Source organism: Bufo bufo, chromosome 5 (assembly GCF_905171765.1).
Source record: "Bufo bufo chromosome 5, aBufBuf1.1, whole genome shotgun sequence".
Taxonomy (NCBI): Eukaryota; Metazoa; Chordata; class Amphibia; order Anura; family Bufonidae; genus Bufo; species Bufo bufo.
In genome coordinates, this window is record NC_053393.1 from 61,725,389 (window position 1) to 61,738,791 (window position 13,403).

The 13,403-nt window shown below is 42.3% G+C and overlaps 1 protein-coding gene across 4 annotated transcripts in view; it reads right to left on the reverse strand.

Moving 5' to 3' along the window:
* Positions 1 to 13,403, reverse strand: part of TRPS1 (transcriptional repressor GATA binding 1) — a 279,396-nt gene that overhangs the window by 209,692 nt on the left and 56,301 nt on the right. For all 4 annotated transcript variants that reach the window (XM_040432078.1, XM_040432079.1, XM_040432076.1 and 1 more), the window contains one exon: positions 568 to 1,472. In XM_040432078.1, coding sequence (XP_040288012.1) covers positions 568 to 1,470 — 903 coding nt within the window. In that variant the 5' untranslated portion in view covers positions 1,471 to 1,472. The remainder of the gene's footprint in view (positions 1 to 567; positions 1,473 to 13,403) is intronic.

Here is a 13,403-nt window from a genome sequence, read left to right on the forward strand (position 1 = left end):
AGACATCCAAGCAGAGCTGAACCAAAATAAAGGGCACACCTGAGACCTTCTACCCCTTTGCTTTTAGCGATTGTGAATGCCTCAGCATACCGAGCCCCACCAATTCAAACTTCTGATATGTCACTGACTTCTGACGAGTCGGAAGTTTGTCAGACTGAGGGTCTCATTCTCCAAACCCGTCTTTGAGCACTAAGTGAGTTATTTCCAGGGTGCAATATGCCCATCTATGGATGCCCTAAACCCGAGAGTACCAGGACTGGAAGTTTTATCCTGACTTTAGGGTACTTTAGTTATCTGCCCAAGACAACAAAATCAAGAAAGTTCGAACATCCACAGGTGAAATATATATATGCTTTCTTCCAAAAACAATTTCACACCTGTCCACAGATTGTGTATGGTATTACAGTTCAGCCCCATTTGGCTCAATGGGGCCAAGTTGCAATACCAGGCACAACCCTTGAACAGGTGTTCAAAATACAGGAATTCTCATAGTAAACCTAAGTGAAGAAAGAAAATACATTGAAAAGGGATACATATACTAGACATCTACTTGAATAAGCCACTAACCTGCACATCGTATGTTCCATTTAACAAAACCGGCCTTTGAGAGTTCATGTCTTGTAAGACCCCTGAAAGCACAGAGCGATTCACCTTGTGGAAATCTTTGGATTGGCTGAACTGTACCATGTTGTGAAGTGCCAAGATTTTGGTGTCAAGTTCAACATCTTGCCTAGTTCGGTTATGTAGGCCAAGATGGTATTTGCGAAAATGTTTGATCAGATCAGTGGGATCGTTCCCGTAGTACCCATAACCACAAATGTTGCATTTGAAATCCTGAAGTTCTGGGGATAAAGGTGCAGAATCAGAATTGTCATTGACAAACACAACAGTGTGGGTTTTGTTCAGCCCTGAACTCCCATCTAAAGGCACTTGAAGGTTTTCAGAGGCCACCGAGGCTGGACTAGAGTTTTGACAGTCTACTTTAACACTTTGAGTTGTGAGGTCAGCAGCCCTTGGCGACAAGTCATTTTCTTCTCTAGTCTCTGAGGTGTCCCCAGAGGCAGCAGAAACCAGTTCTGGAGTTTCATCAGTCTCAGACTTTATAGGTGATTTTAGGGTCTCGCAAATGACCCTAGTATCTGAGGTGGGCAATGCCAACATATTTTCTGTCACCTCATCATAGGAGACATTTCTGCCTTTGACGTGGCTGTAGTTAAACACAACTCTTTCGCTGTGTCCCACACTTTCAGAGTCCTTTTTAAAGCTGGAAGAAGGTTCTTGATCATGAAAACATTGATCGTCACTATTTTGTTCCAAGGAATTAGAAGGTTCACTATTTTCTTGCATCGGATCAGTGGAAAATTCTGTACTCCTCAAAATATCTTCTCTTTCTGATGCAGCACACTCAAGAATCTGTGCTTCGCCTTCGCTCGCAACGTTTCTCAGAGGGGGATTCTTTTTCCGGACCATATCTATGGAAAGAAAAAATAGATTAAATTCAGATTTTATTTATTGGTCTCCATTAAATGCATCCAATGTCCCCCATAGAAAAAAAATCCTAACAGTGTAGTAGCCATAGATGTATCATGTAATGGCTCATAGCCTTTCACCTCTCCTAACATATAAATTCTAGATACTAAATACCATGCAGTAACTAATTTACAGAATATTTTCTTAGAATCCCAAGTACAGTTTCTCCATTATTCCTCGTAAATATTCGAGAAAAAATTGACTACTAGTTTTTATCAACTGGGAACATGTCCCTACATAGCCTGAAAATGACACCACTGATTGGACAATGTCAGATTGTTTAGGTATACCCTTCCAACTGATAGTGTTAAATGTTCAAAATTTCTATGAGTAACAGTACAACAGATAAATCTAAGAGAACAATAATTTTCTGGAGAATACAAGTATTGACAAAAGCAGACATGCCAGGAGAGATGGCTCTCAACAATAAGCTGATCACAGGGTACCTCACTACGGATACCCCCAGAGACAAATCCTCCAAGGAAACAGTCAGCAAGTGTTCAATTAACTTGCAATAATGCTGCAAAGAAAATCTATTTCTCCACAGTTCTCATTACAATGCAACAGGACTGTTTCTCAAAAAACAAGACTTCTTCAAATTGTATCTGCCCCATTTCAAGGATATATTTATTATAGGGGAAGCCTATGAAATGGAATGGGGGAAAGTGAGGCCAAGCTCAGAGAAGCATTGTGTGGGCTAAAGCAGAGACCCCTAAACTTCTAAAGCTAATGAGCCTCTTTCAGATATGATGGGTGGTGTTGAGTCACAACATATCAAAAGTGAAAGAGGTTTCCAGAGATGTAACCAAGTGATACAGCCCACGACCTAGTGTTAAAGAGGACCTCCTGACATGTCATTTCTATTAAATACAGATACAGGAAATGTTACCATGGTACTTGATGTGTTAAATATGTTGTTGCACAAAAGATTTTGAAAAAGTCAAGCTAAAGTTTACAGCAACTGTGTTTGTCTAGTGAATCAGACATACTGAACATGCAGTACGAGCTGCGAGCAGCATGTTCTACTGTAGGTTAGGCGGAGCTGAGCAGATTGATATATAGTTTTGTAGGAAAATGTTCACAACTTGAACTAAATCACTGTTCATTCTGGGTTTAGGAGTCCAGTAGGTGGTCCTACTCAGTGATTGGCAGCCTCACAAAGCTCAGCTCATTCTACTCCGTAGCATGCTTTATGTAGACCGGACGGCCTGTTCAATGTTACAGGTTCCCCTGAATGCATTAAATAACAATTTATAGTTTGCTACACAATCACAATTCTGGAGCATCTTTTCTTAGACGTCTATGTTGCGCATTTCCTCTGTTATTCTTCCTATAAATGTATGAATACATTTGAGAATGTGTCCTTATATACTTTTCATTTGGTGCCGATAGTGTCAGAATGTGCAAGTATACACTCCTTTGATCTGTGTCTGTATTTGGAAGATTCTACCATATGCAAATGGTCAGCACGTAGGATTATTTTGTCTGCCAAAATGCTGGACTCTGGAACGGAAACCATATGGACCCCATTATAGACAATAGGGTCCTGTCTTGCCTCAGTTATCTGTTAGTATCCGGCGCTTCCGTTATTTTCATTGTTCTGTTCCTACAAGAGCAGAACAATGGGAATCACTAGCTCTAATGCGAACAAGCCCTAATGTGGACAAGTCTGGAAAGCTAACAGGTCCGCTTTATCGTCCAGTAATATGACCCTTGTTTCAATGTTCATAAATGCTAAGAGATCCAAAGTATAACCACTGGGTAGCCATATGCGTAGTGCATGTGTGGCTCCTGAGCATTAAGTGAGGAACACCAAGCTAAAGCAATCAAGTGGCCAGTACTTTTGACCTGCTATTCGCCCCCTTGATGATATGAGCTATGAATCAACTTTTTATTTATTTTTTAAAATCTACATCTAGGCACTTAAGTCTAAACATACAGGAACACATAATATCAATTTTATTATACAGATTGCATAGACAAACTGAACAGCTAATGCGATTTAAAAAGTAAAATACGTATTGGAAACATGTTCCAAAGGTTGAAGACATGCTTTGAAAGTCCATTAGCTGAATGGGAAGTTTTTTGCTCAGGCTGTGGTCCACTTCAATAGAGCTGAAGAAGCTGATGACTGCAGTCCTCCAGCAGAAATGTCAAGATACTCCATCAAGCAGCCTCCATCCATCTCATGGTTTTAATTTGATTGATATTAATAGGATACAGAGACAGACTTTGAATATGAACTAGAACAATGGTCTGATCAGTTTAAAACCTGAGCTGAATGAGTTATAATGTCGTACTAATACTTGCCCTTCATCAATCATAGGGTCACAATGGAGAAGGATTCTTTACTTGTTTTTCTGTGTTGCAATACACTCTGCCAATTCATTAGTTCCTAAAATATGAATATTTCTTCATTATTTTTTACAGTTGTCTACAGAATACTAAAACATTCTACAACCCTATGCCCAATGGGATTAAAATCTAATTTCCCTCAGAAATACAAACTATGGTCAATCGGTATATTTTTGGCTTGTCGAAGAAAACCAAGGTACCCATAAGAAACCCATGCAAACTCTAGGAGAAGATGTGTTCCTCGGTAAGATTACAACTTGGGACCACAGCAACAACATTAACCGTACTACCAACAGTAATTTTAAATGGAGAGTACAGTGGTTGACCAGTCAAGTTTTGAATGGCTAAGCTAAAAGAAAAATCAACCGCATCTATGATCATTAGACACCAATATTGATTTGATCAAATCTCTATCTATGCAAGAGCTGTTTGTGTGTGTCTTGAGTGTTGGGTGGCAAAAAGAAGGCACCAACAAAGTCCTTGGCCAGAGTATCTAGGTACCGGTTAGGATAATGAACTGAATCGAACTACCGCAATGTCAACAAGATATAACAGTCTCCTGGTACAACCCCTGCAAGACCACAATGAAAGTGTGGTCATGTGAAACAGATCCTATTCATCTTCACAATAAGTTACGGAATGGCCATGGTAAAGAAAAGATAGGGGGTCGTATCCATAGAAAGTGGGGTTTGTGGAGCCAGCATGGTGCCCTAAGTGGGAATACCCTCAAACAAAACATGAAGCAATTTTGTTAGAATTTCGTATGCCTCCATATGAGGTACAATATGGTCCTTCATAGACCTCTATATGGGACTATATTACAGCTCCTTACAAGTTGGAGCTTGTACAGAGCAATATGGCTTAATGCATAAAGATCAAGGGTGACAGTGATCTACAACAGAATCAAATATATATTTTTTTAAATGTAAACCTTTAGCACACAGCTTTATTCATATTTTTCAGTTTTTTCCTCCTGTGCTAAGATAGAATTCTGGAAACAGAAGACACTGCATCGATTTAATCAGTAGAATCTAGTGAATAACTGTTTATCTGGTGATTCATCTCCACCAGGACACCTCGTTAGTTTCTTATTTCCAAACCTAAAAGTGGATAAAACTACATCATTCCATCATAGGAATTTGTAAAGTCTACACAGTATTAGATATGAAAATGAGACTCTGTTATGCAAGGATTCTTATGAAGCACATCCTATCTATATTTTTGATACTTGGATAAGAAGGACAAGACTAGATGGTGGAGTTCTTTATCAAACCTTAGCTTGTAATTCAGTATTTCATGTAATTTGATCTTAATGGGGTTTTCCGGCTTCAGAAAATTGATGACCCTTTTTCAGGATAGGCCGTCAACAGGACATTCATGGAGATCTAACTCTGAGCACCCCCGTTGATCAGCAGTTTTAAGTGGATGCATGACTACAAGGCTTTGTCTATGTAAACGCCATCTACATAACAGCATTCGTGTATTGCTGCTCCATCCCCTGTGGTATCTTCGATCTGTCATGCCAATCTTCAACGCCAATCATAGACTGCAATGGGCTCATAATGTACCATATAGTTGCTTCCAGCAAGAGAACCCAGCCTCTAAAAGCCAGACTCAAAAGGGCTTTCATGTTCAATGTACACTCAATGTATTTCTTTCCTATGTGTTTTTGTTTCTGATTACATATTTTATTTACAAAATTATAGGGCAGTGATTCTGTCCGAGTTGCCCCTCTGAGCTGTGAAGAGCAGTTGAAAGATTTTCTTTATAGCACAGCAGCAACAAGCACATATGAAACCTCACTTTGAAAACTTGGCTTCCACTACACAGTTGTGTGGGCATGCTCTATGAACTGTGCAGAGGCGATTGTACAGAAATGGGAAGGAGTTGAGCTGTATCCATCCCATATGGTCAAAGATGGATCTGGTGTTATCTTTTTTCAGCTTTAAAAGGGTCGTCCAAGATTTTGATATTGATGGGCTATTCTAAGGATAGGCCAACAATATCTGATGGATGGGAGTCTGACTCCCGGGACCTCCGCTGATGAGACTTTGATGAGACGGAGACTACTATGTGACGTCACATTCATCAATCACATGGCCTAGGCATGGGCATGAGCTGCAATACCAAGCACAGCCAAGATATATTGCACAGCACTGTGCTTGCTATGCCGTGAGGAGGCTGCAGCGCTCACTGGCCTCTTCAAACAGCTGATTGGAAGGGGGTCCTGTAAGTTGGACTTTGACTGATCAGATACTGATGACCAATCCTGCGGATAGGCAAGTCAGTATCAAAATGTTGGACAAACACTTTAAGGGTCCATTCACACGTCCGTTGCTTCTTTCCTGATCTGTTCCGTTTTTTGCGGAACAGATCTGGACCCATTCATTTTCAATGGGTCCTGAAAAAAAATCAGACATTGAGCTGTCTGATTTTTTTCAGGACCCATTGAAAATGAATGGGTCCAGATCTGGTCCAGATCTGTTCCGCAAAAAACGGAACAGATCAGGAAAGAAACAACGGACGTGTGAATGGACCCTAAGAGTGGTGTTGCCTTTCATGTGCTTAAAGTTGCCATGGACCATGAAAAATAGTTTAAAAAACCCATTAAAATATATATTTAACATTTATTGAAAAATAGAACATTTTCTATATAAAATATTCCTTTAAGTTTTTAGATGGAAAAAAATGTAAAATTTGGCCAAGTTTTGTCAAAGTAAATGATTATTTTTCAGGTTAGGAAAACTGTGATGAAAAGTAACTCCTCGCTATCTGACGAAGTACATAAAACGAGATGGTCTTGTCCTCAGATCTGATCATTAAAAGAATGCTTGATGGTCGACCATATGGCTACAGCTGCCATCTTTGCCTGTCCGGCATTTATCGCATAGATAGAAAGTGCATTATAAAATGGAGACTTGGAGGATTCTTTCCTGGAGAGATTATCACAATCATTTTTCAAGCAGACATATTATGTAAATAGAAGCGCATTTGGGGAACTTATAAATTAAGGAACCTTTCCACAATCACGCCATAAGCTGGATAGTCAAGCAATAAAGACTCACAGTCCTTTAATGGCCATGCACAAAAAGAAAAGTTTTCCTTAGAAGCAAGGAACTTTTTTCTTTTTTTTCTTTTTTTAATCTCCCAGTAAAGAGTTTCACAAGAAAAACGGATCTCATTTTTTAATATTAGCTGACCCCATACTTTATTATAATGTGGCTCCCGGCACTATTAATAATTATTAGTACTCAATTAGCATTTATGTTCTATACAGAGGTGGCTTTGAAGTTCACAACACACTCTCTAAAAGTTTCCGTAGGTATTTACAAAAATTAATTACACCTATTTATCAAACGAGGAAAATGTCAGTTTTGTTGTTAAATATGAAAAATCTCCCTCTAAATGTCAGCGAGGCAGCATCTCGTAAACAATGTTTTAAAATGCATGATTATGCCTGGCGCTGCTAATTAAAGGGACGTCGGAACGCCAGGGGAATTTTGTTGAAAAAGCTTCACTTTTCACAAATGGGAAAGTTTAATTATAGGGGGAAAAAAGGGATAGTTACCAAAACATTTACATCTACTGATCTGGAACTCATTGGTGAGGGTCCCAAATCACTGGTGAACACTGTAAGTGGGGGAGGGGGTATCGTGAAAATCAGCTCTACTGCTATTAAAAAGAATACCTAAAAAAGAAACATGGATATTTATTTGAAGAAAAGAACCAAAAATTATGTCAAGTGAGCATCTGGCAACCATGGATTCAGGTCCCTCAAGTAGTTCTTCTTTGACTTTCCTCTTGGCTGGACATGTTCTGAAATGTGTGTCAATGATTTCACGATATTCTGAAATAAGTGTAATGATTTTGAGACATTGTGTCACAAGATGTCTATACTATATGTTGTGTTGTGGCTCGCTACCTGTCAAGGCGTTTGTTGCGATATTGTATTAAATTGGTGTTGTGCAAAATCTGAATCTTTATCCAAATTTGAACTAAGGTAAGAGTGGACACATCTATACATATAGAGTAGTGCATCAAAGTTCAGGTCCCCATTGAATTCAGTAACATAGTTTATAAGGCTGAAAAAAGGCATATGTCCATCCAGTTCAGCCTGTTATCCTGCAATACACACACACACACACACACATATACAGATGTGTCAACCTTTACAACCATTGGGTGGCAACGTGTAGACAATTATAGCATAAAAACTCCCAACAGAGGATTGTGAAATTATGCTTTTTTTTGGTTATCGCAGGATTTGTCAAAACAAGAGGAAGTAATGTTACCTCTGTGGACCAATGTGTTCACCTACAGTGGCGGAAATAATTATTTGACCCCTCACTGATTTTGTAAGTTTGTCCAATGACAAAGAAATGAAAAGTCTCAGAACAGTATCATTTCAATGGTAGGTTTATTGTAACAGTGGCAGATAGCACATCAAAAGGAAAATCGAAAAAATAACTTTAAATAAAAGATAGCAACTGATTTGCATTTCATTGAGTGAAATAAGTATTTGAACCCCTACCAACCATTAAGAGTTCTGGCTCCCACAGAGTGGTTAGACACTTCTACTCAATTAGTCACCCTCATTAAGGACACCTGTCTTAACTAGTCACCTGTATAAAAGACACCTGTCCACAGAATCAATCAATCAAGCAGACTCCAAACTCTCCAACATGGGAAAGACCAAAGAGCTGTCCAAGGATGTCAGAGACAAAATTGTAGACCTGCACAAGGCTGGAATGGGCTACAAAACCATTAGCAAGAAGCTGGGAGAGAAGGTGACAACTGTTGGTGCGATTGTTCGAAAATGGAAGGAGCACAAAATGACCATCAATCGACCTCGCTCTGGGGCTCCACGCAAGATCTCACCTCGTGGGGTGTCAATGGTTCTGAGAAAGGTGAAAAAGCATCCTAGAACTACACGGGAGGAGTTAGTTAATGACCTCAAATTAGCAGGGACCACAGTCACCAAGAAAATCATTGGAAACACATTACACCGCAATGGATTAAAATCCTGCAGGGCTCGCAAGGTCCCCCTGCACAGGAAGGCACATGTGCAGGCCCGTCTAAAGTTTGCCAATGAACACCTGAATGATTCAGAGAGTGACTGGGAGAAGGTGCTGTGGTCTGATGAGACAAAAATAGAGCTCTTTGGCATTAACTCAACTCGCTGTGTTTGGAGGAAGAAAAATGCTGCCTATGACCCCCAAAACACCGTCCCCACCGTCAAGCATGGGGGTGGAAACATTTTGCTTTGGGGGTGTTTTTCTGCTAAGGGCACAGGACAACTTATTCGCATAAACGGGAAAATGGACGGAGCCATGTATCGTGAAATCCTGAGCGACAACCTCCTTCCCTCTGCCAGGAAACTGAAAATGGGTCGTGGATGGGTGTTCCAGCACGACAATGACCCAAAACATACAGCAAAGGCAACAAAGGAGTGGCTCAAGAAGAAGCACATTAAGGTCATGGAGTGGCCTAGTCAGTCTCCAGACCTTAATCCAATCGAAAACCTATGGAGGGAGCTCAAGCTCAGAGTTGCACAGAGACAGCCTCGAAACCTTAGGGATTTAGAGATGATCTGCAAAGAGGAGTGGACCAACATTCCTCCTAAAATGTGCGCAAACTTGGTCATCAATTACAAGAAACGTTTGACCTCTGTGCTTGCAAACAAGGGTTTTTCCACCAAGTATTAAGTCTTTTTTTGTTAGAGGGTTCAAATACTTATTTCACTCAATGAAATGCAAATCAGTTGCTATCTTTTATTTAAAGTTATTTTTTCGATTTTCCTTTTGATGTGCTATCTGCCACTGTTACAATAAACCTACCATTGAAATGATACTGTTCTGAGACTTTTCATTTCTTTGTCATTGGACAAACTTACAAAATCAGTGAGGGGTCAAATAATTATTTCCGCCACTGTACATACACATACCGTATATGCTTAAAACAGGCACATACAGCACTTACAGGAGAACCATAAGGAATATGTTAAATTCAGTAGGTAGTTGCCCAACAGGGATGGGAAGTGGGGAGTGACATAACTGCTTTACTAGTCTCAAAAGTCTCTACAAGCATTTTTAACTAGTATTCTTTTAGTAAAGGGGTTGGCCACTTTCTAGTTACGGTTGACCAAAGTGTTTTTAATATGACTTTATGGCACTTACTAATATACAGTAGTTTTTGTTGAAAATCTACACAACACCATTTTTCTATATTTTAGAGGATATGCTTACTTGTTTACAAAGTCTTTTGTGCTGTCCACACAGAGGTCCTGTCCATAAAATGGCTGCTGATGGAGGGTCATGTGATCAGGCAAATCACTTTCATGTGATGTCTCATCTTTTCAAATACCATGCACCTACCATCCGCACTTGCACTGTTGGGAATTTAGCTCAGGTGCAGTGCGTCTGAATAGAGGAGACATCACATGGAGGTGATTTGCCTGGTCACATGACCTTCCACCAACAGACATCTTTATGGACAGGACCTCTATGTGGACAGCACAGAAGATTTGCTAACAAGGGAACATGGCCTATGAAATATAGCAAATGGCACAAAATATCATTTTACATACACAATGGTCAGCAGTAACGAGAAAGTGACCTCTTTAATTAATATAGCTCCAACATATTCTCCAAAACTGTACACCACTCGTGATGAGCGGACCCGTGGATGTTCGGGTTCCCCGGGTTCAGCCGAACTTCGGGTCAAAGTTCGGGAGCCGAACTTGACCTGAACCCGAACCCCATTGAATTCACTGGGGACCTGAACTTTGATGCACTAAAAAGGCTGTAAAATAGTCATAGTAAGGGCAAGAGGGCTGCAAAAGGAAGCAAAATGGGGATAAGAGCAGGACAGATGCCCTGCAAACAAATGTGGATAGGGAAATGACTTAAAATAACATACAATAGAAAAAAATAATAATCTTGAACTAGGAGGCGGAGGTCAAAGTGAAGTAGAAGGTTGAGGAGGCTGTGGATGTGGCGGTGTAGGTGGAAGCGGCGGCGGTGGTGGAGGATGAGGAGGTAGCCAACACTGTTTTTGTTGTTTTTTATTCTTTTTCTCCTTTATTTTTATTTTTTTATAAATTTGGGAAGACCCCAAAACATTGAGAAATAGAAAAGAGAATTCAAAGAGAAAGTGTGCTGGAGTATAACAATGGCTGGGTGCGGCCGGTATACTTGTCTACTCAGCACAAGGTACGGAAAAGTCCTGTAGGATCCATGCCTGGTTCATGTTAATGAATGTGAGCTTGTCCACATTGGCTGTGGACAGGCGGCTGCACTTGTCTGTGATCAACCCCTCCCCCCTGCCGTGCTAAACACACATTCGGACAATACACTTGCTGCAGGGCAGGCCAGCACCTCCAAGGCGTGAAGGGCAAGTCCAGGTCATGTGCCCAATTTCGAGACCCAGAAGTTGAATGGGGCAGACCCATCAGTCAGTAAGTGTAGGCATGTGCACGTGTACTGTTCCACCATGTTGCTGAAATGCTGCGTCCTGCTAACACGTCCCGTATCAGCTGCTGGTGCTGGTTGTTGTGGCGTGCTGACAAAGCTTTTCCACATTTCGGCCATGCTAACCCTGCCTTCTGAGGTGCTAGCAATGCCCAAGCTGCGTTGGCGACTTCTTCCTCCTTTACCTTCGTTTTGTGCTTCCACTGAGCCCCCGCTATCATGTAGGAATGCCATTAGCAGCGCGTCTACCAGCGTGCGCTTGTACTTGTGCATCTTCTGATCACGCTCCAGTGAAGGAATTAAGGATGGCACGTGATCCAGCAGTGTGGCCACCCAGTAATCAGCACTAGTTAGAATGTGGGCAACTCGGTGGTCATTGCACAGGCAGTGCAGCATGTAGTCGCTCATGTGTGCCAGGCTGCCCAGAGGCAAAAACAAGCTGTCCTCTGTGGGAGGTGTATTGTCTGTGTCCTCTGTATCCCCCCAGCCACGCTCCATTGATGGCCATAAGCTGCTGTTTTTTCAAGGAGACATAGAAGTGGGATAGTAACGCTGAGGACTGAGTCATCGGCACTGGCCATGTTGGTGGAATACTCTAAACAGTGCAACACGGCACACACATCACGCGTTGAGGCCCACTCGTTGGTGGTGAAGTAGTGCTGTTCCGCAGAGCAACTCAACCGTGTCTGCTGCAGCTGAAACTCCACTATTGCCTGCTGCTGCTTGCACAGTCTCTCCAGCAATTGCAAGGTGGTGTACTAGCAGCAGGATGAGAACGCCGAAAGCACGCACAGACTTTCTGCAGCAGCTCTGACATATTCGGGTAATTTTTCAGGAACCTCCAAATCCAGCACATGCGCCAGGCACGAGATGTGCGTCAAACCGGCTAGCCCCAGAGCTGCTACGAGATTTTGCCCGTTATCGCACACCAATAGGCCAGGTTTGAGGCTCAGCGGCACCAACCACTCATTGGTCTGTTGTTCCATGCCCGTCCACAGCTCCTGCGCGGTGTGGGTTTTTTCCCCCAAACAGATGAGTTTCAAAATAGCCTGATGTCTCTTTCCCCTGGCTGTGCTGAAGTTTGTGGTGAAGGTGTTACGCTGACTGGATAAGGAGGCGGTAGAGGAGGAACCAGAGTAGGAGGAGGAGGCAACAGTAGGCAACGGAAAATGTCCTGCAATCCTCGGTGGAAGTAAGACATGTGCCAAACTGCTATCTGCCTCAGGCCCAGCCGCCACTGCATTTACCCAGTGTGCAGTTAGGGAGATATAATGACCCTGCCCGTGCTTACTGGTCCATGTATCGGTGGTTATGTGGACCTTGCCACAGATGGCGTTGCGCAGGGCACACCTGATTTTGTCTGCCACTTGGTTGTGCAAGGCAGGGATGGCTCGCCTGGAAAAGTAGTGGCGGCTAGGAACCACGTACTGTGGGACAGCCACTCACATAAGGTTTTTAAAAGTCTCTGTCTCCACCAGACAAAATGACAACATTTCAAAGGCCAGGAATTTTGAGATGCTGACATTCAGGGCCAGGGATCGCGGGTCGGTAGGGGGTACTCTTCCTCTTTCTCTCCAGTGTTTGGGGGATAGACAGCTGAATGCTTCCATGGGACAGTGTGGACATGCTGGGTGACGGTGGTGGAGGTGGTGGTGTTGCTGACAAATCCTCTGTTAGCAGGGTGGCAGGTGCCACTGTCAATCTAGAGGGGGAGCAAGAGGCCGAGACTGCAGCAGAAGAAGAGGGAGCAGGAGGAGCCTGAGATCTTTTGTGTTTTTTCAGGTGTGTACTCCTCTGCAGCTTGTGCTTTGCATTTAGATGCCTGGTCATGCAGGTGGTGCTCAGGTTTAGAACATTTATGTCTCGCTTCAGGCTCTGATTGCACAGCGTGCAAACCACTCACGTCTTGTCAGCACATTGTCTGAAGAACTTCCACGCCAGGGAACTCCTTGGAGCTGGCTTTGGTGTGCTCAATCCCTGGGTGCGGTGGGCAGTAGCAGGCATACTGGCTAGGGTATGGCCACTCTGATTTTGCACCCTGCTCCATCT